The sequence below is a fragment of the Stigmatopora nigra genome, chromosome 5 (genome assembly GCF_051989575.1).
Source record: "Stigmatopora nigra isolate UIUO_SnigA chromosome 5, RoL_Snig_1.1, whole genome shotgun sequence".
Classification (NCBI taxonomy): Eukaryota; Metazoa; Chordata; class Actinopteri; order Syngnathiformes; family Syngnathidae; genus Stigmatopora; species Stigmatopora nigra.
The window spans coordinates 15,332,501-15,359,265 of NC_135512.1; the positions used below are offsets into that span (position 1 = coordinate 15,332,501).

The 26,765-nt window shown below is 43.5% G+C and overlaps 2 protein-coding genes across 4 annotated transcripts in view; both read left to right on the top strand.

Moving 5' to 3' along the window:
* fetub (fetuin B) overlaps positions 1-4,912 on the top strand; it is a 5,445-nt gene extending 533 nt beyond the window's left edge. Inside the window, exons 2-7 of the mRNA XM_077717193.1 lie at positions 179-292; positions 1,093-1,180; positions 1,315-1,481; positions 3,127-3,237; positions 3,542-3,628; positions 4,002-4,912. Of these exons, the coding sequence (XP_077573319.1) occupies positions 179-292; positions 1,093-1,180; positions 1,315-1,481; positions 3,127-3,237; positions 3,542-3,628; positions 4,002-4,736 (1,302 nt within the window). The 3' untranslated portion in view covers positions 4,737-4,912. The remainder of the gene's footprint in view (positions 1-178; positions 293-1,092; positions 1,181-1,314; positions 1,482-3,126; positions 3,238-3,541; positions 3,629-4,001) is intronic.
* Positions 4,913-7,501: 2,589 nt separating this feature from the next.
* The window catches only part of LOC144196909 (carboxyl-terminal PDZ ligand of neuronal nitric oxide synthase protein-like), a 50,370-nt gene continuing 31,106 nt past the window's right edge, over positions 7,502-26,765 (top strand). The window contains exons 1-6 of one of the 3 annotated variants that reach the window (XM_077717419.1): positions 7,502-7,927; positions 8,025-8,148; positions 9,067-9,138; positions 16,237-16,329; positions 23,901-23,959; positions 25,726-25,834. In XM_077717419.1, the coding sequence (XP_077573545.1) occupies positions 7,917-7,927; positions 8,025-8,148; positions 9,067-9,138; positions 16,237-16,329; positions 23,901-23,959; positions 25,726-25,834 (468 nt within the window). In that variant the 5' untranslated portion in view covers positions 7,502-7,916. Of the gene's footprint in view, positions 8,149-9,066; positions 9,139-16,236; positions 16,330-23,900; positions 23,960-25,725; positions 25,835-26,765 lie in introns of all 3 variants that reach the window. The other 2 variants (XM_077717421.1, XM_077717420.1) reach the window with 2 other exon arrangements.

Consider the following 26,765-nt stretch of genomic DNA (forward strand, 5'->3'; position numbering starts at 1 on the left):
CATGTAGAGGATAATCTATCCTCTTATGGCAATTTAAATTCTGTAAATATATTGTGGTTAGTTTGTGTGAAAGCAATTAAAGGGAAATTAATCCCTCTATTTTTTCTTTAAAAAAGAAAAAGTAATCAGTTGAAGTGACCAATTTAATAAATGTTATCATGTCTGATGTTCATTACAGGGAGAAAACGGTATTGTTTTCTATCTGACTTTGGATGTTGTTGAGACCAACTGTAGTGTTCTCAGCAAGAAGGACTGGGAGGACTGCGAGGCTCGCCCCATTTCAAACACACCTGTAAGTCGCAAGTTCTTTCATTTCTCTGATACCCGCAATTCAGTGGTTCTTTCGGCTGACTTTAGTGCGGACGACCTGAAATGGATGCCCACTCGATGACGGCGTGGTTTTAAGTGCGAATGGTTGTCTAGGATATAGTCTGTACCACGATGTCATTTGGGATCTCTACGTGCCCCTAATAAGGGTGAAAATGAATGAATGAATGAATGAATGAATGAATGAATGAATGAATGAATGAATGAATGAATGAATGAATGAATGAATGAGTGAGTGAGTGAGTGAGTGAGTGAGTGAGTGAGTGAGTGAGGGAGGGAGTGAGTGAGTGAGGGAGGGAGGGAGGGAGGGAGGGAGGGAGGGAGGGAGGGAGGGAGGGAGGGAGGGAGGGAGGGAGGGAGGGAGGGAGGGAGGGAGGGAGGGAGGGAGGGAGGGAGGGAGGGAGGGAGGGAGGGAGGGAGGGAGGAAGGGAGGGAGGGAGCGAGCGAGTGAGCGAGTGAGCGAGCGAGTGCAATTTTAATACATAACTCACTTTATAGATGTTTGTAAATCTAATGTTTAATACTGTATTACACTAAAAGCAAGTTACTGTCTCCGCCGACAAAATCAATGATGCAAGACCCCTTTTTGAAGGTTTCCGTCTGATCACAGTCTTGAGCCCCAAATCCCTTTTTTTTGTTTTGGTCAGGCTTGTGGTGAGATTTGGGATTAGAAAACTGCACTCCAAATTAATTGAAGGGATTTTACAGAAACGTTTTGGGCACAACAATACTTAATACATTTAATCTGAATTATGTTCCCTTCAGGTATACGGACAGTGCAAAGCAGCTATTTTCATGGACAGGGTGAATAGGGTGGTGCGTCTGTATAAGTACAACTGTGTTATTAGACCAGGTATGATTAAATTATTTTTCCTTTTTTTGGAATGATACAATAAAGTGCAACAACCACTAATGCTTCTGTATTGATTATCTGTCTGTCTGTCCATCTGTCTGTCTCTCTTGTTTTGTGTGTCTCTTTTTCTCTAGTTCCAGCAGAAAGGGTGAAAGGCTGGTGCCCAGACTGTTCAACTAATATCGGTTTTGACAATACTGAGGTTCAGAAGACTGTCTCAGAATCGCTGGTGAAGTTCAACAATGATAGTGGATTGGCCAATCAATTTGCCCTGATGAATATTACCCGGGCAAATGCAGGGGTATGATCTACACTTGCAAACACATAAGAGGCCATTGTGTGGCATATTGTAGCTGAATGTATATTTTCAGTATTGTACTCAGCAGACAGTACAATTGAATAATTGTAAATGACGTTAATATTACTTGGTCATTAATGGTGAATTAATATAATGAAATCACATAAAAAATATAGGTGAAACTAATTAGCAAGGATTTCCAAATGCTTTCCAAAAAGAAAAAAACACGCACAAATGCAAAATGCCTCAAGACAAAGCCCAATTGCCAGTACATGACTGACACTCAATCACTCACAAAAGGAATCCAAAATAACCACACAAGGAATCAAAACTGACTCAAAAGTAGACTAAATTCCATGGAAATAGATAATAGGACTAAAAGTTCCATTCTGTTGCAACCCACACAAAGCAATATAGCAGTGTTTCCCAAACACATGCCATGGCACGATGGTCAGGTGTGCTGCTGGAAATAACCTGCCAAGAATTAATACATTATCTCTCATCTCATTTTCTGAAACGCTTTATCCTCCCTAGGGTGCTGGAGCATATCCCAGCTGGCTTTGGTCAGAGGCAGGGGACACCCCGAATTGGTGACCAACCAATCACAGGGTAAAAGGAGACAAACAACCATTCACACTCACACTTATACCATGCCTACCATGCATGTCTTTGGAATGTGGGAGGAAACCGGAGTACCTGGAGAAAACCGATGCAGGGAACGAGAACTCCACACGGGGATCGACCTGGATCTGAACCCAGGTCCCTCACTGTGAGGCCGTCGTGCTAACCAATCAGTCGCCGGGCCACCTTAATACATTATAATAATTCAAAATAAAAATTATAATATTGCAAGATTAAAATTATATATAAATACATTTTATTATTGCAAGATTAAAATTAAAATACAATATCGGCGGCCTGGCAGATGAGAGGTTACCGCGTCGGCCTCACAGTTCTGGGGTCTTGGATTCAAATCCAGGTCGGTCCTCCAGTGTGGCGTTTGCGTGTTCTTGCCTGTGTGGGTTTTATCTGGGTACTCCAATTTCCGCCCACATTCCAAAAACATGCATGATCGGCTTGTTGGAGACTCTAAATTGGCCTTGGGTATGAACGTGAATGGTTGTCCGTCACGTGGTGCCCTGCGTTCGGCTGGCCACTGATTCAGGGTTTCTCCTGCCTCTGGCCAGACGTCAGCAACACGTGAGGATAAGCGGTTCAAAAAACGAAAGAATGAACATGAATCCATATGGTATTGTGTAAGTACTCTTGTATTCAAAATATCTTTGTGAAAGTCTGCCTAAACCATATCTATAACCTCTGAAGCCAACATAAAGTCCTTAAGAAGTTTTAGATAATAAATATGGATCTGTCAAACTAATCTGGGTAATCCTGTCTGCTCCTGATGAATGTCATTTAATCATCGTAGGGTTTCTGACAACACATCACCCATTTGTTTTCATGTCAATTCACCTCGTGTTTCACACGTAAAATGTGCCAAAAAATGCTAAATTTATCATTAATCATTTGAACAATCTAGCTTATAATGTTGATGATGTTTGATTATTTGAGTACTTGCTCTAAAGGGTGAAATGTCCTTATATTGTGTCTACACAGAAACATTTCCTAATCTTGTTTTGTTTTCATACAGATGGCCGTAGGAATGTATTACCACGTTGAATACACCATTCAGGAGACCACTTGCTCCAAGACTAATGACAGTGTCACAGACAAGTGTCCTATCATGGAGTGCGAATTTGCTGTACGTCTAAACAAATCGACTGAAATATTTTTCCATGCCATCCTCTAGATATGTGGCATTTGTATGTTTTACTACTTCTTGTGTGGGTTTTCAATAGGTACTCCAGTACAATTAAAAATCATGTAGGTTTGTTTAACTACAGTAGAAGCCTTAAATTTGTTTACAGCTGTATTGCAAGTGTAAATGGGTTTATTGGGGTATCTTGCAATTAGAGCATTAGAGTATACCGTCTATCAGATTGAGAAATTAATACATGGAAAAATGATCAAATAATTTCTTATATTTTCTCTTTCTTCCTCCTCAGCACAAGGGTTTCTGTAAGGCCTCCCACGTCCATACTCCCACTGGTGAAAGCGAGATTAGTGTGACGTGTGAGATCTATGAGCCTGAGGTAAAAGTACAAACCATTTTGTATCTTTATATGGATGGTTGAATTGGTTTCAATAATGCAGGATTTCGAAGGTCAAAGGTTTTATACAATATCAGCTCATTCATTAAATTACAATATGATTAATGATATTAGCCGAGCCAAGCAGCTCCAAGGATGCAGGTTTACAAATGAATTGAATACATATGATACATTTGTATGTTTCTGTTTGAATTGGTCAGATAAAAATGGCAACTGACAAAGAAAACCAAAAGAAATAGAAATTCAGTAAAAAAAAAAAAAAACTATGTCCATCTGTTTGCAAATCATATATTGGTTTTGTCCTTTCGGAGAACTGTGACAATACCACAAACACTCATTCACAATCTTTTTCCAGGCTGCTCAACGAGAGAAGAAACTCCACTACGAAGAAACTGATCACAGTCATAATGATACACACCCTCACAGTCACAGTCACGACGAAGCACATGCTGCAGACTCAACCCACACTCATGACCACATCCACGACCACACAAAGAGTCATGCTCACAATGATAAAAATGACATGCATGTTGAGGGGAGTGACCACCACCACACACACGACCATCATGAGGGAAGTGCCCACAAGCACGCTCACGACCACTCCCACGACCATGGACATAATCATGATCATGTGCACAGTCACCACGCCAGGGCACACGATCATAGTAATGACTCACCCAACCACCACCATAACTACAAGCATGAACAAGGGGTACACACTCATGAGCACGACCACGAACTTGCCCTAGATCATGACCACAAACACACTCACTTGCATGAGCATGAGCACCACCATCATCATCATACCCATGATCACGAGACAACATTCCATGATAATCCAGAGGGCATTGTGAGGGTTTTGCCTGCTATGGACGAACCACTGACGCTGCCTTCCTTCCCTGATACATCTGCAAGTGAAGTTGGAGTTGTGATGCCTCTTATACCTGATCCACAGATCCCTGGTCAGATGCAACCAACCATTCGGCCTTTCCCTATTTCAGTTTCATCTGAATGTGCTTCACCAAAACTAAGTGAAACGCCGGTGGGGAAATTCTTTGAAGAAGATCCCATGTTCAAGCCGGCCAATTAAGATGGCTGATTTACACACACCAGTACATTGAAATGTAGCACATGTTTCAACTTAACCTGACTGAGAAAACCTCAATGGTGCTAATCAAAACTTTTACCTCTGCTAAAATTAATATTTGGTCGTTACAGTTCCCCTTGGCTATGCAGTACTATAAACAATAAACAAATAAATACAGATCTATTGTTTGAAAGCATTAACTAGTGACGAGTTAGTGTCCATCCCATAAACATGAGCCTTGCTCCCTTTTGCCTGTTTTTTAGCTTGATTCTCATTAAGGAGTCGTTGGCTAATGAAAATAATGAAAATCAATCCAATTGCATTTACATTTCACATATGGGTTTGATATACATGCTCATTGGACTACTCTGTCTGAAAATACTAGACAACTCATTAGAATCAAAGTATTCAAAGTAAAAGCGTGGGTTTTCTCTGGGTACTCCAATTTCCTCCCACATTCCAAAGACATGCATGGCAGGCTGATTGGACACTTTAAACTTCCCTAAGGTATAAGTGTGAGAGTGAATAGTTGTCTGTCACCACGTGCCCTGCAATTGGCTGGCCACCGATTCAGGGTGTTCCTTGCCTCCTGGCCCGAAGTCAGCTGATATAGACTCCAGCAACCCTAGTGAGGATAGAACGGTTCAGAAAATGATTGAATGAATGAATGAACAACAAAAGGCATATGCCTGAACAGAAAATGAGTTCTGATGGATTATATCATGAATTACAAAATTACAAGTGGTTAAGTGGGTTGTTTTGATCTTTAATCCAAGTCAATTTTGTCAGATTAGAGAGACATTGGATCGTCGATTGAATTTTCAGGAGGTGCTGTAAGGGCAGCAGGAGGAGGAGGAATGGCATTTCTTTTCTTGTACAAATATGCTATTGTAAAAGGACATGGCCCTGTCGATTGCCAAAATCAATGGCTCCGATCATCTGGTCATCAGTCTCCTGGAGACGTTGTTGCACAATGCTTTTCATATTGAAGATCTCGTGCAGATGTCTCATTATGCCAGCTTTACGGCCCTATCTATGACATAAATCACTCATACCGCCATTTTTTTTTAAATTCATGGTGGTTACCACTTAGTGTCCTTGAAAAAGGATATTTTGTCCGTCTTTCTTTTTCTTGTTAAAACACATTTAAGCTACGCCCTCTAGCACAGCTATGTAATCTTTCTTTGCCAGTCATCACGTCTCGTTTTTTCTTGGGCTCGTTGGATGCCAGAATGCTCAGGAGGCCTTTTCAACGGCGACTCAAAATCAAAACAAAGCTGGAATAGGCTGGGTGTCATCTTTCTCCGCAGGTGATGTGTGCGACGGGAAATTCACCCCCAGCAAAACACGGAGGGCAAGATGTCGCCTTTCTCTGCCTTTTTATATATTTCTTAAAAATAAACAGAGCCCTGATTTTTGTCATTTTTGTATCCCATGTCTTCCGCTTGCGAGTTTTAGTGTGGATTTTGACATTTGTGTGAAATATTTTTATACTTAATATAAAAAAATGCAATATACTGAAGCCGCAAAGTGGTGAAGGATCACAGTATATATAATTATAACTCTGGATAATGTTCTAGTTTTACGAAGGATAATGGCATTGACCGGAGGCCCAGCAGATGATTGGTTACCGCGTCGGTATCACACCTCTGAAGTCCTGGTTTGAATCCAGGTCATTCCACCGGTGTGAAGATCTCCCCGGGCAGGCGTGGGTTTTCTCTGGAAACTTTGGTATCCTCCCACATTCCAAAAACATGCATGGTGGGTTGAATAGAGACTCTGGGTGTCCTTAGGTATGAGTGTGAGCATTGTTGTCCGTCTCCTTGTGCCCTGGGATTGGTTGGCCACCAATTCAGGGTGTCCCCCGCATCTGGCCCGGAGTCAGCTAGGGTAGGCCCCCACACCCCCACAACCCTTGACCATGTATTACTTACTCCTTTGACGTGATAGACGTCAATTCCGATTTGACAATTTTGACATTCGATCATAGGTTTGGACGTCTTTAAGCCTATGATTTAATGTATTAAATGAAATGTTTTAAAAAACTACTATTTTTTAAACCAATTTTTATCCTCTATTTAACAGATCAATTTCAATCTGCTCTTTGCATCCTTTGATTTTTATCAAAATCACCTTCGGAGAAAAAAGTTTGGAGAGCCCTGCTCTCAAGGGATATATGGTCCTGAGCGTTTTTTTCCATTGACCAGGAAAAAAAACTTGATCTAGTATTAAAGGCCTTACCTTATTTTCTGGTGTACGAGCCGCCCATGTATAAGCCCCTTCCTTAAAATAGCCTTAAAATCGTTGATTTTTACAATTTCTCGCGTATAAGTTGCCCCCTGATTCACAATTTTCACCTCCATATCCATGGTTCCAATAGAGAGTACAAATGTGTTACGTTGAAGGGAAAAATCTTAAGAAAACGCATCGCAGGAGGTATTTTTGAGATGAGATTCTGTATGAATCAAAAGCACATTATTAGAGTCAATATCATAAGGAAGTTTGTAATTCATCCGCTAATGGTATTTTTCTTACTGCAAAACAGAAAATATCCAACAAATAGTACATGTTAATTTGCCGACGTCTACTGGTAAAAAAGAGTATAGCAGCCCTGTAAGTCTTGTGCACATACATATACCCCAAATACTCCAGTCATCAGTTTTTGAGTTATAAATACTGCTTATATGCAAATATCAACTTGAATGGCTGAATAGAGTACATGAGCACTGTCCCTGAAAGGAATAATATTCACTATCCATTGGCATTAAAATAAATATAAAGTTTTCCATCGAGCTGCCCGAAGCCACTCCTTTAACTGCTGGAGAGAAAATTCCGGTTCTTTCCGTGCACGTCTGTGAATGCGCGCAGTAGGAAGGGGCAGGAATCACAAGTGTGCCCCTCCTTCCAGAGAGCCGAGTTGGCTTTGGTCGAATGGAAACCGCTGGAATGACCGGCCTGACGCTTCCATACAAGCCAGGGGGTGGGTGAGAAGAGAAGGAGGGCGCAGGAGGAGTTCCACACTCAAAGTCAAACTCGGAAAAACACATCCGCTTTTGCACGCCGCTTCACCCTTGATTTTTCTTTAGCGCATAGCAGTACACCGGGTCCTTCTGGAAGTCGTCTGCGAAGAAGCGTTCGGATTTAAGTATGGTGTAAGCGCCGCTGCAATGCCGGAGGACGACCATGGGAAACATGTACTGAGTTTATTGAAGTTTATTTGTTTATTTGAAGTTTATTCGTATCTGCTGTCGACGCGTTGGTGTTCCTTAACGCCCCCACCAAATTCTGCAGAGTAGTAAATACTTCTAAAATGCACGGAAAAAGCAAATACAACCTAGTAGATGATGGACATGATTTGAGGATCCCACTCCACAACGAGGAAGCATTCCAACATGGAATCAACTTTGAGGCAAAGGTATGAATTGAAGTTGAAAACTAACGTTAGGTGTACTTAAGTACTGTTTAACAACACTCCGTCGCCTCGCTTTTAATTCGCTTGTCTGACCTTCAGCGAGCAATACTCTTTTTTTAAAAACTACTAATGTCCGTCTAGAGTTCACTCGCCTGATTTCGGTGCGGGATGGCGTGGGTTCGATTCTCGCTGGTAAATGTATAATTGTGAGTCGTCTATCTTTGTGTGCCATACGGCTGAGTGGCGACCAGCCTAGGGTGTAGTCTGCCTTTCGCCCGAAGTCAGCTAGAATAGGCTTCAGCAACACCCCCCACCCCCTCCAACCCCCACGAAGACGAATGCACATGTGAATTAGCGAACTTCTCATCTCATCTAATTTTTCCGAACCGCTTTATCATCACTAGGGTCGCGTTTGGTGCTGGAGCATATCACAGCGGACTTAGGGCCAGAGGCGAGGGACACCCTCAATTGGTGGCCAGCCCATCGCAGGGCGCAAGGAAACAAACTACCATTCACACTTACACTCATAAGGGCAATCTAGAATGTCCAATCAGCCTACCATGCATGTGTTTGGAATGTGTGAGGAAACCAGAGTACCTGGAAAAAAACTGGCACGGAGAGAACATGCAAACTCCACACAGGTGGACTGAACGGGATTTGAACCCAGGTCCCCCACTGTGAGGCCGACGCGCTAACCACTCATCCGCCAGGCTGCCCAATTAGTGGTTTTTAAAGGTTAAATTATTTACTCTGGAGCCCTTAAAACACGTTGTTGACTAGAGTGAATTCTGACAACTTAATCAGTACTCATGCATGGAGCTAATAGTTCAGTTTAGGCACGCTATACATTATAAATGGTTAATAAACGTATGTAATGTTTTTTTGCATATTAATTTGCTTTGTTTCAATTTTTGACACAAGTACATCGGCAGCCTCGATGTCACAAGACCAAGCAGTCGAGTGGAGATTGTTGCTGCGATGAGAAGGATACGAGTAAGTATAGCCTTCAAACGCTTTGCTTTTGGTTTCCTACAACTCTTGCTGACTCTGTACTATATACTAAGAATGTGCTACAGAATATATCGACAGCACCAGACTATACTATACAGCAGAGTGCTGACCTATTGACTGTAAGCACAGGTTTTTGTGTCCTTAGGCTTTCTTTAAGCTGCTTGTCATTGACAATAATAGAACACAATAATAAACTTAACTCAAACTGCGAAGAGTGGCTGTGAATGGTCATCTTTAAATGCCATTGAAGGCACTAAACGATCTATTTTGAGTGCCACCTCTCCTAGTTAAGATGGATTGGACGTCGAACGCTGCAATGTCAGCCAATTATTTTTTTAGCAGGCCTACATGGCACATTATATCAAAATATCAAATATCTGGTCAACCTTTTGTATACGATACTGTTTTTGGATGCCATTGTTATGTTACACTACATAAGCTGTATTGCCCTTGTTACCCATCCTTACATTACGTTACAATGCATAAATCAAATGAGTATAGGATATGAGTGTAGTCAAAGATGAGTTTGATAATTTGATGCGTAAGACAAAGCATCATTGGAGTTATTGTCAGAGTTTGGATGTGTATGGTGCTTTACTTTTGAGTGAAACATCACACTAGTCAACTTATACGTTTTTCCTGTATTTTATATGATACATTCATCAGTCGCTTCCGCCTTTTTACTATATAAACAATGTACTCAGACTTTCAAGCTGTCAGCGACATACAGAGCCATCTACAGAATCTGGAATTTAGTGCATACAAAAGACGCACCAACTGATTGGCCACCCCGGCTGGTCAATTTGTGGAAAATTTTAGAATTTTAAGTGCGCCGAATGTGCGTAAATATGTTCCGTTTTGTGTTTGTATGGTTTATTATCACGTAATTAGGGAAATTTCAATCATTAAGGGGAGCAATTGGCCAAGGTTGACAGGAATGAAAATGCTGAATTCATATTAAATATAATGGATGTTACGACTCCCCCTGGTGGTAAGATGTACCAAGGACTCCCAACTACCACCGCAGAAAAAATGGGCAATGAGGAGCCAGACACACACTGCAAGTAGCATTCAATGATCATTTATTTACAACAAATTCCACCGAAAAACTGGACTACGGGACAACATATGGAAAGAAAAAGATACTAAATTGGCATAGTACTATAAGTACTATATTTTTGTATAACTGCGAAAACATGTAGTATGGTAGTAATAATGGGGGTGATCCTACTTTTTCGATTGTCGCAGCCATGTCTGGTCTACATTATCTGAAAATCAAGGCATTAGTGTAATGCAGACACTTGTGGCATATTATAACCCAGTATGTGACGTTGATTTATGAAATAAAAGCAAACAAATAAATCAGCACATATTTGCAACGTCAAACATACTATGCATATTAAAGGTATTAATTGTTTTAGAATTCTCTACATTTATAAAAAGAATTCTTGTCTGCAAAATTCCCAGTTAGTAGAAACAAGGAACAATGTGTACAGACCAAGGGAAGTACAGACAGTAGTTTAAAAGTTTAGCTCGAAAATATGGGATTTCTAAAGGCCGATTTTCTTCAGGTACTCCCACATCCTAAAAAAAAATGCATGTTGAGCTAGTTGAACAATCTAAATTTCCATTATTCCCGGCGATTGGCTGGCAAATAATTCAGGGTGACCCTGCCCGCTGCCCAGAGTTGGCTGGGATAGGCTCCAGCTCCCCGTTAGGCCCATTGTGAGAATAAGAACCCCAAAGCCGGGATACTGACGAACTAACCACACAGAAGCCACATTATTAATATATTTCTTAAAATTATTTGAGTCGAATAGATCATTTTACTTGCTCATTTATTTATTTTATCAACACAATTATTTAATTTAGCATTTAGGCCTCACAGTTTTTGACTTGAGGATCGATTGTGGGTTTTCTCCCGGTACCCAGGTTTCCTCCCAAATCCCCAAAACATGCATGTAGGCTGGTTGCACACTCTAAATTGGCCCAAGGTATGAAAGGGAGCGTGAATGTTTGTCGGTCTCCTTGTGCCCTGTAATTGGCTGGGCACCAGTTCAGAGTCTCCATTGTTGGGTGGGATAAGTTATAGCACCCTGATGCATATCTGATCGTGGTGGGGCGGTTTATGTCCCAATGATCCTAGGAGGTATGTTGTCTTGGTTTTTGTGGCCTGGTAGGGTCAGCCATGGCAAACTGGTCCGAGTTAAGGGACCAGACAAAGAATGACTCAGAAGACCTCTTATGACGAGTTACATAAATGAACCACATTTTCCCTCGCCCGGACGCATGTCACCGGGTCCCAACTCTGGAGCGAGGGTTGAGGCGGGGGCACAATAACAAGCATGCACCCATGGGCACATTCCAAAGAGGCTACGTGGGTTCCCCTTCCCATGGGCGCACCACCTGTGGGAGGAGCCAAAGAGGTCGGGTGCACAGATAGTTGGGTGGCAGGCAAAGGATGGGTCCTATGCGGTCTGATCTCGTGTCCTGGAGGAGGTGGAGGACATTGAGCCCGAGTGGACCATGACGCTTGTCTCAATTGCCGAGGTTGCAGACCGTCCGCATGGTGGTCAGTGTCTGTTGTGGCCGCAACCCCAGAACCTACTGGCGGATAGGGATCCTGTCAGGTTGAAGGAGTCCTGCCAGGTTGAAGGAGTCCTATCAGGCTTTTTTTTGGCCTACAGGCCTTCATAGGCAGCTAAGGGGTACTGACTATCCAAGGGGAACGCGACTCTGAAGCAAAAACGAGGGCAGTTTGGTGAGGCCATGGACAAGGATTTCTGGGCGACATCAAGGAAATGTTGTATCTATTATCTGTCCCAGGAGGCGAAAGCGGTGAACCATCAACACGGTGCTGCTGTTGACCTCAAATGGGTATTTTGTGATTTGGTGGGCCGAATACCTTGAAGACCTCAACTTCACTAAGGCGCTTTCCCAATACAAAGCAGAGCCCGAGGACCCTAGGGTTGGTTCTCTGATCTCATGGATTGAAGTCACTGAGGTAGTTAAAGAGCTCCTCTCTGGCAATTCCAGAGCATAGATGACATCCATTGGGAATTTCTAAATGCTCTGGATGTTGTGGGGTTGTCTTTGTTGACATGCTTCTTTAATATTGCCGGACATCGGGGACAGTGCCTCCGGAATGGCAGACCGGTGTGGTGGTTCTCCATTTTAAGAAAGGGGTCCCTGGGGTGTTCCAATTATATGGGGGAATCACACACCTCTGCCTCCCAGGAAAGATGTATATGAGGGTAATGGAGAGGAGGGTCGGACAATAAGTAAAATCTCAGATTCAAGCGGAGCAGCATAGTTCTGAATTTGTATTACATCCTACGTTGTGAATGCACCCTTAGTAGTGCCTTTGTCGAGTTCACTACTCAGGCATTGCCTCTGTCCTTCAAACAGTACCAAATTCAGTTTGTTTGAACAAATCAAAAACAAGATTGAACCCCACCAAAGAACGTGTGAAGGATAAAAACATTCCTGTTTACCTTGAGAAAAGCAAACTAATACTTTCTTTTAGGTATTTACAAATCTTCCACAACTGCCTGATTCCCATTTAATATTTCTCCCCTCCCACACACCATTTCCTTCTTCAATCTTCTGCCACCCTAATCCTTTTCTTCTCCCCCTCCTCTTTGCCGTCTGCCCACTCAAGCCCTACCCCCAACCAATTCCTCCCGTTTCCCCTTTTAATCTTGGATTGCTCTTTGTTCTGCTACCGACTCCCCCCTTCCATTCATCTTTATCCTTCCTGTCTTTCTGTGATTCATGCCATACACCCACAATCGCAGCAAATTGTTTTAAAGTTAATCTCTCACGCTTGAATGTTTTCTCTCTACTTAGCTGTTTTGCTATTCATCATTTGCCATCATTAAAATGGGTTATATTTAGATAAAATGGATACAATTAATTACATTTTTGCTCAGTTTAAATGTACTAGTTTTAAGTTAAATATTGTTTAATCTTTACAACAGTGGCGGCAGCTCAACAGTAGAGCTCATTAAAGTTAGGAAAAGGGGGCAGGAGACACCCGAATCGGTGGCCAGCCAATTGCAGGGCACGAAGAGATGTTCAACCACCTACTCCCACACTCATAACTAGGGGCAATTTAGAGTGCCCAATCAGCCTACCATGCATGTCTTTGGAATGTGGGAGGAAACCAGAGTACCTGGAGAAAATCCACACAGGCCTAGGGAGAATATGCCAACTCCACACGACAACACACTCGTAACAGAACAAACAAATTCAAATTAACTTGGATTAATATATACAGACACACTCAAACATACGTTTAATGTAACTTTACACAAAACTGAATTCTAATTTTGTTTTATTTTTATTTATCTTTGTTATCCGAGTGGACTCCACCCGGACGTTCAGCGGGAGTTTTTAAAAGGAACGCATCAAGAATTGTTCGTTTTTGCCTTCCCTTCAAAATATTACGAAAATTACGCGCACGTGTCAGCAGTTCTTTGTGGTGCTTGGCGATTAGATCATTCACATCTGCCTCGTTAACCTCCAGCCCCAAGGAATTTCCAAGTGACACGGTATCCATGATAACGGGCAAGCTCTGTGACACGTATCCCACTCTCATCTTTTTCAATTATGTCACGCTTAATGTTGATTGTCAACGTTCGCCTTTTCTTTGCACAACTCTTCAATGCACCTGTTGGCTTCGGATCCATTGTCGTTCACTTTGTATTATGCATTGACTAATGGGAAAAAAACTGAAAATATAAGCTCCGTCCAGTGCTCGTAGATATCTGTTATACACGAAAGAGATGCGGCGAAAAAGACAGTGGCTGCCCGGCTCGTATATAGAGGTGCTCGTATGTAGAGGTGCTCATATGTAGAGGTGCTCGCATGTAGAGGTGCTCGTATGTAGAGGTGCTCGTATGTAGAGGTGCCTGTATGTAGAGGTGCTCGTATGTAGCGGTGCTCGTATGTAGAGCTGATCATATGTAGAGGTGCTCGTTGGTAGAAGTGCTCGTATGTAGAGGTACCACTGTATTGTGTATTATTATTTTTATTGATTTGATGGTGGCGCTCACTGGTGCAGCGGGTCTGGTCTCGTCTGTTATTTACTAACATCTGCGAGGCGAACTTTTTCTACAGTCGCCAGGATTTAATGACTCTCGGGAAGGAGATACGATATATCCATCACTGCTAATGCGGTCTGGGAACACCAGGAAGGCTGCTGGCCCCTACGGAGTACCAGAGAAGGTGCTCAAGGCCTGTGCTGACCAACTGGTTGGAGTTTTCACAAAAAAATCAATTGTTCTCTGCAACAATCCATCATTCCATCCCGCCTGAAATCTGCTACCATTGTCCCTTTCCCCAAAAAGCTAACCATTGACAGCCTGAATGAGTATAGACCTGTTGACACTCACGCCTGTGATCATCAAATGCTTTGAAAAGTTCGTCGCCCACCATATCAAGAATACAATCCCTCCCTTGGTTGACCCTCACCAGTTTGCTTATAGAGCCAACAGGTCCTCTGAGGATGCTATCACCATTGCTCTGCATACAGCACTGAGCCACCTGGAGCACCATAGGAATTACGTGATGATGATTTTCATTGACTAAAGCTCAGCCTTCAACACTATAATACCGGACATTCTGACTGACAAGCCCTCCCACCTTGGACTATCCTCTTCCATCTTCTGCTGGATAAAGAACTTCTTAACCAACCGACCACAAACTGTTAGACTTGGTCCCCTCCTCTCTTCCTCCATTACACTGAGCACTGGCTCCCCTCAAGGATGTGTGTCCTCTTCTAGACTCCCTGTACACATACGACTGTACACAAACCCACCAGTCTAACTCCATCATCAAATTTGTTGATGACACCACTGAGGTCGGACTCATCTCAAGAGGGTTGAGTCAACCTACAGAGATGAGGTCAACAAATGGTGTTCGGTGAATCTCACACTGAAGACCACGAAAACGAAACAAATAATCCTGGACTTTTGCAAACACAGCACAGATCTGGCCCCACTCCTCATAAATGGAGTATATGTAGACAGGGTCCAGTCCTTAAAATTTCTAGGGGTCTACATCACGGGTAAGCTCTCCTTGTCTACAAACACCACGGCAGTTGTGAAGAAGGCCCAGAAACGACTCCATTTCCTCAAGGTACTCAGGAGGAACACCTTGGACACTAAGCTTCTGGTAACCTTCCATAGAGCCACTGTGGAGAGCATCCTGGCATACTGCATCACAGTGTGGTACGCCGGAAGCACGGCAGAAGACAAAAAGGCCATGCAGAGAGTGATTAACACTGCCCAAAAATTCTGAGTCTGTTCTGAAATTATCCCTTATTTGGGTCGTTTGCTGGTAACGCACCGTATGGTGAAGCACTAACAATTTTGTCATACGCAGCTGGGTATGATAACAATTAGGCTTTTGTCGAGTCAACACTCGTACGACCCGCTCGTAACAAACAAATTTAAATGAACTTAAATTAGGATGCAGACACGCTCAAAAATAAGTTTAATCGAACTTAACACTAAACTTAATTATAATTTAGTTTGACATTTTGATACCTTTCTTCTCCCTGATTGGCTCTTTCTTCCCCGCCTCCAAACTGACTTTCAGTTAATATCGAGGGTTATTTGAGTTTGTATTCCCTTCAAAATATTCCCAAAATGATCCACACAAATGTCCTCACAAAAGGATACCGCACGACCACTTGCGAGAAGTACTGTTGTATTAACGGGAGCTAATGGGGAAAAAAAACACTGAAAAAATGCAACGCTCCGCCTAGTGCTCGCAGCGACATTACAAAGAGGGACTTGCGACCAGAGACATTACACGAGGGCGTTGCAGGGAAAGAGCCAGTGCCCATGCTGTTCTTATGAGCAGCATTTTGCTTCCGCTGTCTGCTCGTATATCATAATGTGTCACGTATCTCAAGATGAATATTTCTACGCGTATCTTAAATTGCTCGTATGTCGGGCCACCCGTCTGTCGAGGTACCATTGTATTTTGTTTCTGTTATACCCCAAGTATTCTGTCCATTGGTCTCAATGACATAAGAATGAATGTTAATCTTTTTTTCTCTTCTGTTTGCAGTACGAGTTCAAGGTGAAAAACATAAAAAAGAAAAAGGTCAGCATCATGGTGTCTGTTGAGGGTGTAAAAGTCTCCTTAAGAAAGAAGAAAAAAGTGAGTGACATCTCTTTCCCCTTTCCTTTTTGTGCCCAGCATGCAGTATATACAATACGTGTGTTCTATACATTATATTTATATGTGCTCTTCCCACACACTTCAATCCCTTTCTAATCTGCTTAGACATGTTGAAGGGCACTGTAGTTGTTTTCCAACATTCAAATGGAATGATAAAAAAAACTTTTTTGCCAATCAGGTGTCTTAAAAGTGTAATCAGTTGATAGCATTGGGATGCTGATTGTTCAACTGTCTGTGCGAAATCGGTTGCAACCAAGACCTCAGGGTCCACAGTGGTCCTCGAACACCACTTAGGACAATGTTTTCAACCTTGAGTTGTGTCACCCCTTTTGCATTGAAAAAATCTCAAGGCACGGCACCTCCTGAAAATCTTCTCTTAGACCTATGATACCTATAATAAATACATAAAGTCGTACTCATCAAAGATTTTTCAATAGAAAATAAATAATCCCAAGATTTTTACCAAATCTATTTATTTTACTTTTTTCACACTGACCTAATAGCTGAAAAAAATGATGTCTGAAGAAGACTTTGAAAGATGTAAAAATAACTAATCTATTTTTTTTAATCTCATACATTAATGATTTTCTTTCTCCCAATATTACTTAAATCTCCAAATATTATGGAAAAAGTAATGTATTCAGAGTTTTTACATCGGCAAAACGTGATGCCCATGAAATGAAACAACTTCCGGTTCAAGTGACGTAAAAAAGAAAACTTAAATCTCGCAACATGATGACAACATGATGACTTTTTTCTCCCAATATTACTTCAATCTCCTAACATTATGCAAAGAGCAGTTTTTTTTGATTATACAGACTTAACGTCGACTATAACTGAAGCGGACACAACTTCAGATTCCTTTTAAAGAACAATATGCAACACAACGACTTTAAGACTTTAGTGTATTACAATTTGAATCTTGGAATAGTACAATCTATGATTCAATGTTCGTCATATTTTAATTTTTGCCTTGGAATATTCCAATTTTAATCTCATAATCTGAAGATTTTTCTGTCGAATTATTATAATGTATGATTTTATAATTTCCCGTGACAGACCTGGCGATCACTCAAAGCACATCAGGGAGTAGGAAACAGTTCATGGAGGTCTGGGTCTCAACAACTTTACACTGTAATGATTACAGTACTCTCTCAAATATCGCGGATAATGTAGATAAGACATGTCAGCGATAATGAAAAAAACGCAAACTAGGATCACCCCTATTATTACTACATAGCATACTAGAGCTGACAAAAATTGTTATCACAATAAAAAAATATCAGTCGATATTGGTAATTATGATAAATATCACATCTTTTTTTTGTTTCAAATCTGAAACAAAATTTGATAAAAAGTAAATAAATTACATTCCTCCTTATTCAAATTGGAAAGTAACTATGTTATCTTACTTTATAAGAAAAGAGATTCTGAGATATAATGATTTAAAAATATATTTTTGTTGTTCTGTTGTGCAATAAAGATAAGATAACTATTGTGTTATTGAGGTATTTGGTTCCATATTTTGGAGGGGAAAAAACGCCATTTCGGGTTACTCACCCGTCATTCAATAGTCAATAGTTTATCGATTTTAATTTGGGATTAAAACTACATGCTTTGTTTACGTTCAGTTGTAATATTTGCAGGCAAAAAATACAATAGTCCTGACTCAGTAAATTCCATAATAGATAATTCCCTGAAGTACCTGTCAAGGCGAGTGTCAGGAGTGGCTGGATTGCCTTTCCTGGCATGACGTCACGATAACTATCAGCTGTCACTAATTACGTGATTAGATTATTTTTGGTATTTAAGCATTATGATTTTCTGTGGACGGCGTCGGATCGTCTGGTTTCGTTCTGGTTTCGTTTCCTGTTTATCCTCGTAGTCATTGCTGTTTCCATTGACGCCACGCCGCATGTTCATTCCGTTTGTCACGAGAGATCAAGCTAAGTTGTTTCTGTTATGTTACCACGTTTATTAAATCAACCTACAAGAGCTACAGATCTGCCTCACCTTTCCATTACGTCGGCGACTCTGCATCTGGGTTCAACTTCCCCTACGATCGCGTCGCACTACGCGGCGAGATCGTAACAGCACGATCCGACCATTATGGACCCAGCGGAGCGCCTCCCACGCTCGCGCCGACGCACTCGGCGACGCAATCCATCCCCCTCGAAGACACCGGACTGCTTGGAATGTATAAGAAACCCCTCAGAATCGTTTAGGAATTTTGTAATGAACACACCGTGGTGCGGGGCTCTCAGGCACATCATTGCTAGAGATGAGCCACAGCTGGTAGGAGAGTTAGAGCCGCAGTGTACTCATACGCCCCACCACTGCTATGCACGTCGCCCTGGGAAGCCTTTACCGTTTCATCATGATGCCCAGGTGCGTACAACCACCAGAGAGCGCCCAAGTTATCTTATGCCTATGCCCAGAGGAATTGATTCACCATGGAGGGAGCCTGAAGATTCTGGTGAGGAGGACATCGTTGAGGAAATTGATTTTTTCGCTGGCGTTTCGGAATCTGATGATGAATTCTTTGACCAATTCGGACCCCGAGACCTTCCACTGGAGGAGGATTATCCCGATTGTTTCCCCGATAATTCCTATTACAAATACCCCGACCAGCAATTACAGAGTGGGCTAACCACCAATTATGGGGCACGACGTGATGGCGGGGGTGCTGTGCAATCCTCCCTGAGGAGGCGCCGAGCGCCACGCCGTAGAGCGAAGCGAAAGCAATGCCTGGACACACTAACCACTGTCCAAGTTACGCGCCCGACCACGTCCGTCCAAGCTCCTTTTCCGACCACGTCCCTCCAAGCTCCTTTTCCGACCACGTCCCTCCAAGCTCCTTTTCCGACCACCACCACGCTTTTCCAAGTGCCCCCAAGCACCGCTCTCCCAAGCACCGCTCTCCCAAGCACCGCTCTCCCAAGCGCCTGCCCGTCCAGCGCCTGCCCGCCCAGAAGTGGCGACGATGCTCCGGCGCTCGAGGAAGACGGGGCCGGCGACGTCGAGAGTGGTATTTCGCCGGAGTCCCTGGAAGATGGGACTGGCGACGTCGAGAGAGGCAATTCGCCGGAGTCCCTGGAGGAAGGGGCTGGCGACGTCGAGAGTGCCAATTCGCCGGTGCCCCTGGAGGAAGAAGCCGGTGACGTCGAGAGTGGCAATTCGCCGGAATCCCTGGATGAAGGGGCTGGCGACGTCGAGAGTGCCAATTTGCCGTTGCCCCTGGAGGATGGGGCCGGTGACGTCAAGAGTGGTAATTCGCTGGTGCCCCTTGAGGAGGAAGCCGGTGACGTCGAGAGTGGCAATGCGCCAGAGTCCCTGGAAAAAGGTGCGGGCGACGTCGAGAGTGGTAATTCGCCGGAGTCCCTGGAAGTAGGGGCTGGCGACGTCAAGAGTGGTAATTCGCCGCAGTCCCTGGAGGAAGGGGCTGGCGACGTCAAGAGTGGTAATTCGCCGGAGTCCCTGGAAGAAGGGGCTGGCGACGTCAAGAGTGGAAATTCGCCGGAGGCCCAGGATGAAGAAGCCGGCGTCGTCAAAAGTGGGAATTCGCCGGAGTCCCTGGAGGAAGGGACTGGCGACGTCAAGAGTGGTAATTCGCCGGTGCCCCTGGAGGAAGAAGCCGGTGACGTCGAGAGTGGCAATTCGCCGGAGTCCCTGGATGAAGGGGCTGGCGACGTCGAGAGTGGCAATGCGCCAGAGTCCCTGGAAAAAGGTGCGGGCGACGTCGAGAGTGGTAATTCGCCGGAGTCCCTGGAAGTAGGGGCTGGCGACGTCAAGAGTGGTAATTCGCCGCAGTCCCTGGAGGAAGGGGCTGGCGACGTCAAGAGTGGTAATTCGCCGGAGTCCCTGGAGGAAGGGACTGGCGACGTCAAGAGTGGTAATTCGCCGGAGTCCCTGGAAGAAGGGGCTGGCGACGTCAAGAGTGGAAATTCGCCGGAGGCCCAGGATGAAGAAGCCGGCGTCGTCAAAAGTGGGAATTCGCCGGAGTCCCTGGAGGAAGGGACTGGCGACGTCAAGAGTGGTAATTCGCCGGAGTCCCTGGAAGAAGGGGCTGGCGACGTCAAGAGTGGCAATTCGCCGGAGTCCCTGGAAGAAGGGGCTGGCGACGTCAAGAGTGGAAATTCGCCGGAGGCCCTGGATGAAGAAGCCGGCGACGTCAAAAGTGGGAATTCGCCGGAGTCCCTGGAAGAAGGGGCTGGCGACGTCAAGAGTGGTAATTCGCCGGAGTCCCTGGAGGAAGGGACTGGCGACGTCAAGAGTGGTAATTCGCCGGAGTCCCTGGAAGAAGGGGCTGGCGACGTCAAGAGTGGTAATTCGCCGGAGTCCCTGGAAGAAGGGACTGGCGACGTCAAGAGTGGTAATTCGCCGGAGTCCCTGGAGGAAGAAGCCGGCGACGTCGAGAGTGGCAATTCGCCGGTGCCCCAGGAGGACGGGGCCGGCGACGTCCAGAGAAGCAATGATCCGGGTTCCTGGGAGAAGAGGGTTGTCCACCCCCCGAGCAAACAGGGTAAGGTGCCCGACCGTACTAAACTTCTAATATTTCCTGAAGGCAGGCAGTTTGGCAAAGACTTAAGGGACCAGCTGGGATGCCTGCCGGACCGACCACTGCCTCGTCTCGTTTCTGGCTGGCGCGGACGCCCGCCGGATCGACCTCAGCCTCGTCTCGTATCCGGCCTGCGCGGACGCCCGCCGGATCGACCACAGCCTCGTCACGTTCTTGGCCGGCGCGGACGCCCGCCGGACCGACCACAGCCTCGTCTCGTTTCTGGCCGGCGCGGACGCCCGCCGGATCGACCACAGCCTCGTCTCGTTTCTGGCCGGCGCGGACGCCCGCCGGATCGACCTCAGCCTCGTCTCGTTTCTGGCCGGCGCGGACGCCCGCCAGACCTGCCACTGACTCGTCTCGTTTCTGGCCGGCGCGGACGCCCACCGGATCGACCACAGCCTCGTCTTGTTTCTGGCCGACACGGACGCCCGCCAGACTTGCCTCTGCCCCGTCTTGTTTCTGACCGGCACGGACGCCCGCCAGACCTGCCACTGACTTGTCTCGTTTCTGGCTGGCGCGGACGCCCGCCGGAGCGACCTCTCCGTCTGTTCTTGGGTTGGTGTGGAAGACCACCGGACAATTCTAGATCAAACCACCCACCCTCACTGCTTGTTTCCGTTTCTCATGTTGTAATTGACCTTGGGACGTCTAGAATCCGTCCCTTAGAGGGGATGTACTGTCAGGAGTGGCTGGATTGCCTTTCCTGGCATGACGTCACGATAACTATCAGCTGTCACTAATTACGTGATTAGATTATTTTTGGTATTTAAGCATTATGATTTTCTGTGGACGGCGTCGGATCGTCTGGTTTCGTTCTGGTTTCGTTTCCTGTTTATCCTCGTAGTCATTGCTGTTTCCATTGACGCCACGCCGCATGTTCATTCCGTTTGTCACGAGAGATCAAGCTAAGTTGTTTCTGTTATGTTACCACGTTTATTAAATCAACCTACAAGAGCTACAGATCTGCCTCACCTTTCCATTACGTCGGCGACTCTGCATCTGGGTTCAACTTCCCCTACGATCGCGTCGCACTACGCGGCGAGATCGTAACAGCGAGAGTGGATTTAAATTACTCTTTTTAAAATGAGAAGTTAAATATGCAAGGAAGTGGCAACTCCATTACCTCAAGTGAGGATTGAAATCATGACCTTCAAGTTAAGAGACTGTTCAATGGCCATTAGTTGTCGATTTGAATCTCAGATTAAAACTGCGTGTGGTGTTTGCCTTTGGTGGTAATATTAATAAGCATAACGTCCTACAGTCATTACTTAGCAGTGGCGGGCCATGCATTTTCTCATAACGCCTTCAACGAATCAATCCAACCCTGAAAAACTATTTTATGGCTATAAAACCTCCACTGCAGCTACAGCTGTGACACAAAAAAATAATCAATAAATCAATGCACAAAAATAGCGTAAAATCCACTTCCTTGCAGCATTTATTGATTAAATACAAATGCTGGAGCTTTTCATACATTACAACCGGGCCAGTGGGGTGATTTCCTCGGGTAAAGACTGATGAACGTCAATGGCGAAACTGCAAAAATTGCACTAAAATGGGGTAAAATCCACTTCCTACCAGCATTTAGTGTTTAAATACAAACACTGTGTCTTAAATACAAACACTTCCCCATTGTTCCCCAGTGTGGCTGTTAATTGATTTAAACCAAATAATTTTTTGGTCATTTAAATAACTACCATGTAGTTTAGTGCACTGTGAGATCGTGTAAATGTGCATTTTCAAGGCGTTGTGGTCTTGATTCCTGCTAAAATGGAAAACCAACGGCCCTTTATAGTGGTAGGGGCAGGCCACAAAGCAGTGTCAACAATCACCTCGGGCATTGTGATGACAAAACTGCACGTTTCAAATGCCTAAAATATAAACTAGCAAAAATCTGACCAAAAGTGTTTAGGCCTATCATTCAGAAATTCAGCATTCTTTCAGATTGTTCCCATTTTTTCATACAGTTTTTATGTATTTAAAAGAAAATCATCAAATTTCCCTACAGCACCTTTAATTGTTTTCAAGTCCTATTCTATATCAATATAAGCTTTTGAAAGAAATATCTTTGTGTTTTATTGTGTTTGGACTTTTTTTTTTCAAGTTAAAATGTCATTTGGCTGTCAGAAATTTCAATCTAAGTCTGGGTACAATAATGCCCTAAAGATAGAAATTATAGAAATACTGGGTAAAGAAAGGCTCAATGAGATAGGAATCAATATAAATAATTTGTTTGTTGACATTTTACTCTGACATTAAACTTTCATGGGGTAGACTGTCAAGGGAAATTTGGGTGTGGGTTTGTGTTCATCCGTGTGTCAAGCACTGCTCAGCGCTGCCTAATGTCAACATTTGGGATTACTTTACCTGAAATAGAGTAGCTAACAGTAAATGTAAAGGGGTTTGGACCATTCATGGATTTAAAATTATGAAACCACTGGTATTTTCTTTGCTCTTGGTCTCTGAGAATGACAGTACTAATGCCTCAAGTCAAGGCTGTGGGGTCCAAATTTTGTGGTCCGAGCGCCGGCTGACTTTTACCCAGACACAGCCGTTAACTAACCCTAACTGGCAGGCGACTGCATTGACTGTGATTTAATTGCCCTTTATGGTATTTATAACAGCAACATATGTGGTCATTATAGTACAAGTATAATAAGTTTTAAAGCGTTCACCGCGTAGTGCACAAATAGCAACATTAATGTAGATCTCTCTTTCCGTTTTCTGAACGCCTTCATCTTCATTAGGGTCGCGGGGCTGCTGGAGCCAAACCCAGCTGACGCTGGGCCAGAGGCGGGGGACAACTTGAATCGGTGCCCAGCCGATCACAGGGCAGGAGAAAACGGAAACAACGATATAGATGTGTAGTATATTACTTTGAGTAAGGAGCAGCAAAAATTCTATAAAAAGATGTTTGTTTTGCAAATAAATGTTATTTATTGTTTAATATTAGGAGTCAATGTTTTTTTTTAAATCTTTTTCAATGCAGAAGAGAGAATGGATGTGGGATGAAAACAAAATGATGGTGATGCAAGACCCCATTTACAGGTAAGGTCTCAGTGGCATTTTTTAAAACACATGCTAACATGCATACTAAAGTGTGTGTCATGCTAGCACAACCATAGCAGCGTGTCCTTTGAAACAAAACACCCTTTGTATTGACAAAACAGAAAATACACTCCAACTGAGACGGCGCCATTTCAGGCGGTGCGTTCTATAGGTGTGAAAATACATAATAATAATCGGACATAGGCTTTGGGGGAAGGGGGAGGAGGAAAGGGAGAGAGGGAGAGATGCTTGCTTTGCTTTCAAGTACAAGGGGAGAGGGAGATATGCTCGCTTTGCTTTCAAGTACATGTAGATTCTGCTGGCCTTTCTTTCAGATAGACTCGGTGATGCTATCTAGTAAAAAATAGATATCTTTACGCAAGGGAGATGCAGCAAGAAAGACAGTGCGATGCTGTTGTCTTAAGCAACCTCTCGAATACTCGATCGACCACCTGGACCGCCGCATTGGGAAGGTGCTTGGATGTTTGGTCGCTGGTCTCTTGGTCGCCGCTCTTTTTGTCCCTTTTGGTCGCCTGTCAAATGTGCTTCGATATTAAACAGCTCTTAGATATTAAACTCCCTCTCTCTTAGATATTAAACTCTCTCTCTTAGATATTAAACTCTCTCCCATGAATATAATTTTGAGAGCTGGCTTCAACAGTAAACTCTCTGTCACCATTTGACCGGCGATCAAAAGACCAGGGACCAAACGTCCGGTCGCGCATTGGGCACAATCTCGTATGATCGTATCTCAAATGTGTCTTGTATCTCAAGGTAAAAATTTGGTCGGACTTTTCCCCCCTTTCTCAAATTTTTTGGACACTCATATATCAAACTATTACTGTATTTTTTTCAATAAGAAAAAACTTATTTATCATCTGTACCATGTATCCTCGTAAGGGTTGTGAGAGTTGCTGATCTTAGATGATTTGGAGCAAAAGGCAGTATACACCTTTACTGGCCGCCAGTGAGCTGTAGGGCACACAGAAAGACAGACAACCATCCACAATGACAATGATACTGCCATCCCGCGGGCATCGATCCCACGCTTGCTTGCACCGAAGTCAGTTGGCTTCGAAACTAAACACTCAAACACTCAAAATCCTATAAATCATTTTCCTAGTGTGCTAAGTAGTTTTCAAATATCAGGTGTTTTTTTATTTCAGAACGTTAGTAAAAAAAAATCATTTCTTTTTTTTTAAATGTGCAATTATTATATTACATTTCCATTTATTTAGTCTTATTTAACACGATGTTTAATATGCAAAGGGGCCCGGTGGATTGAGTGGTTAACACATCAGCCTCAAAGCTCTAGGGTCCTGGGTTCAAATCCAGGTCAGTCCACCTGTGTGGAGTTAGGGTTTCCGGTTTCCTTCCACATTCAGAAAAAAAAAACAAGCATGATCGGACACTCTAAATATCCCCTCGATATGAGTGTGATAATAGTTGATTGTCTGCTCTTCCCCACCTAGTCAGGGTGTATCCTTCTCTGCCCCAAAATTATAGGGGTTGGCTCCAGCACCCCTTGCAACCCTAATGAGGATAAATCGGTTCAGAAAATGAATGAATGAATATAATACGCAATGTTAGGCTTACCCTGCGATTGGCGGGTTACCAATGGACATAGGGTGTCCCCTACCTGGTGCCTGTATATGACTGGGAGAGGCTCTGGCACCCCCAAATACCCTTGTAAGAATAAGCCTTGCGGAAAATGAATGGATTTCAGCATGCATTTGAATTGTTGTCTTTCTTTTTCTGTCTTTCAGAATATTTTATGTGTCTCATGACTCACAAGATTTAAAGATATTCAGTTACATTGCACGAGATGGCCACAGCAATATTTTCCGGTGTAACGTTTTCAAGTCTAAAAAGAAGGTGAGCACTTCTCTTGAAATTTTAACTTTGAATTGCCATAACTATTGGTTTTGAAAGCAAGCTAGAAAAGTGATCAAATATTAAAATATAATAATTTATTTTCCATTACGCTTATCCCCACGATGGTCGCGGGGGTGATAGAACCAATACAGCTAGTTGTGGGCAGTTGGCAAAGAACACCGGAATAGGTTGTGAGCCAATTGCAGGGCACAATGAGGCAAACGACCATTTATGCTAACATTCATACAATGACTGGGACAATTTAGATCAGGGATCGGGAACCTTTTTGCCAGAGAGAGCCGTTACCAATTCATATTTTAAAATGGTATTCCTTGTGAGCCTCATTTAAAATAAAAAATACACGTGATTTTGTGCTTTTGTCATTTTACCACTTCTAAATTACCGAAAGTCTGAACTCATTTGTCAACATTGTTTCATGCTGTTGTTAATCAATGAGTATTAACTAGAGCAGTGTTTTTCAACCTTTTTTGAGCCACGGCACATTTTTTTACATTGGAAAAATTTGTGGCACACCACTAACCAAAAATTTTACAAAATGACACTCTGTATAGTATATTTAATTACAATATAATTTCTCAATTTATTTATACTCAGTCAGTGTGAAACCTGGGCCTGTTTAGATGAACACAAAGCCGATATCCTGGCAGGAATAGAAGAAAGACACACACGAAGCTCTTCTTCAACAGCTCTCAGTCTCTGTCTGTTTTTAGTTTTTATAGCAGTTAGGCTTGAAAAGCTCAGCTCACACAGATATGTTGTGGAAAATGGGAGCAATGTCAGAACAGCTTTGTTGGCCAGAATGGGGAACTCCTTGGCAGCAGTCAACCAAAAACTGTCCAAAGGAAGATCAACAAATCTTAGTTTTAAACCACGATCCTGTTTCAGTTCAGTTAGTTCCTCCTGCTCTTGT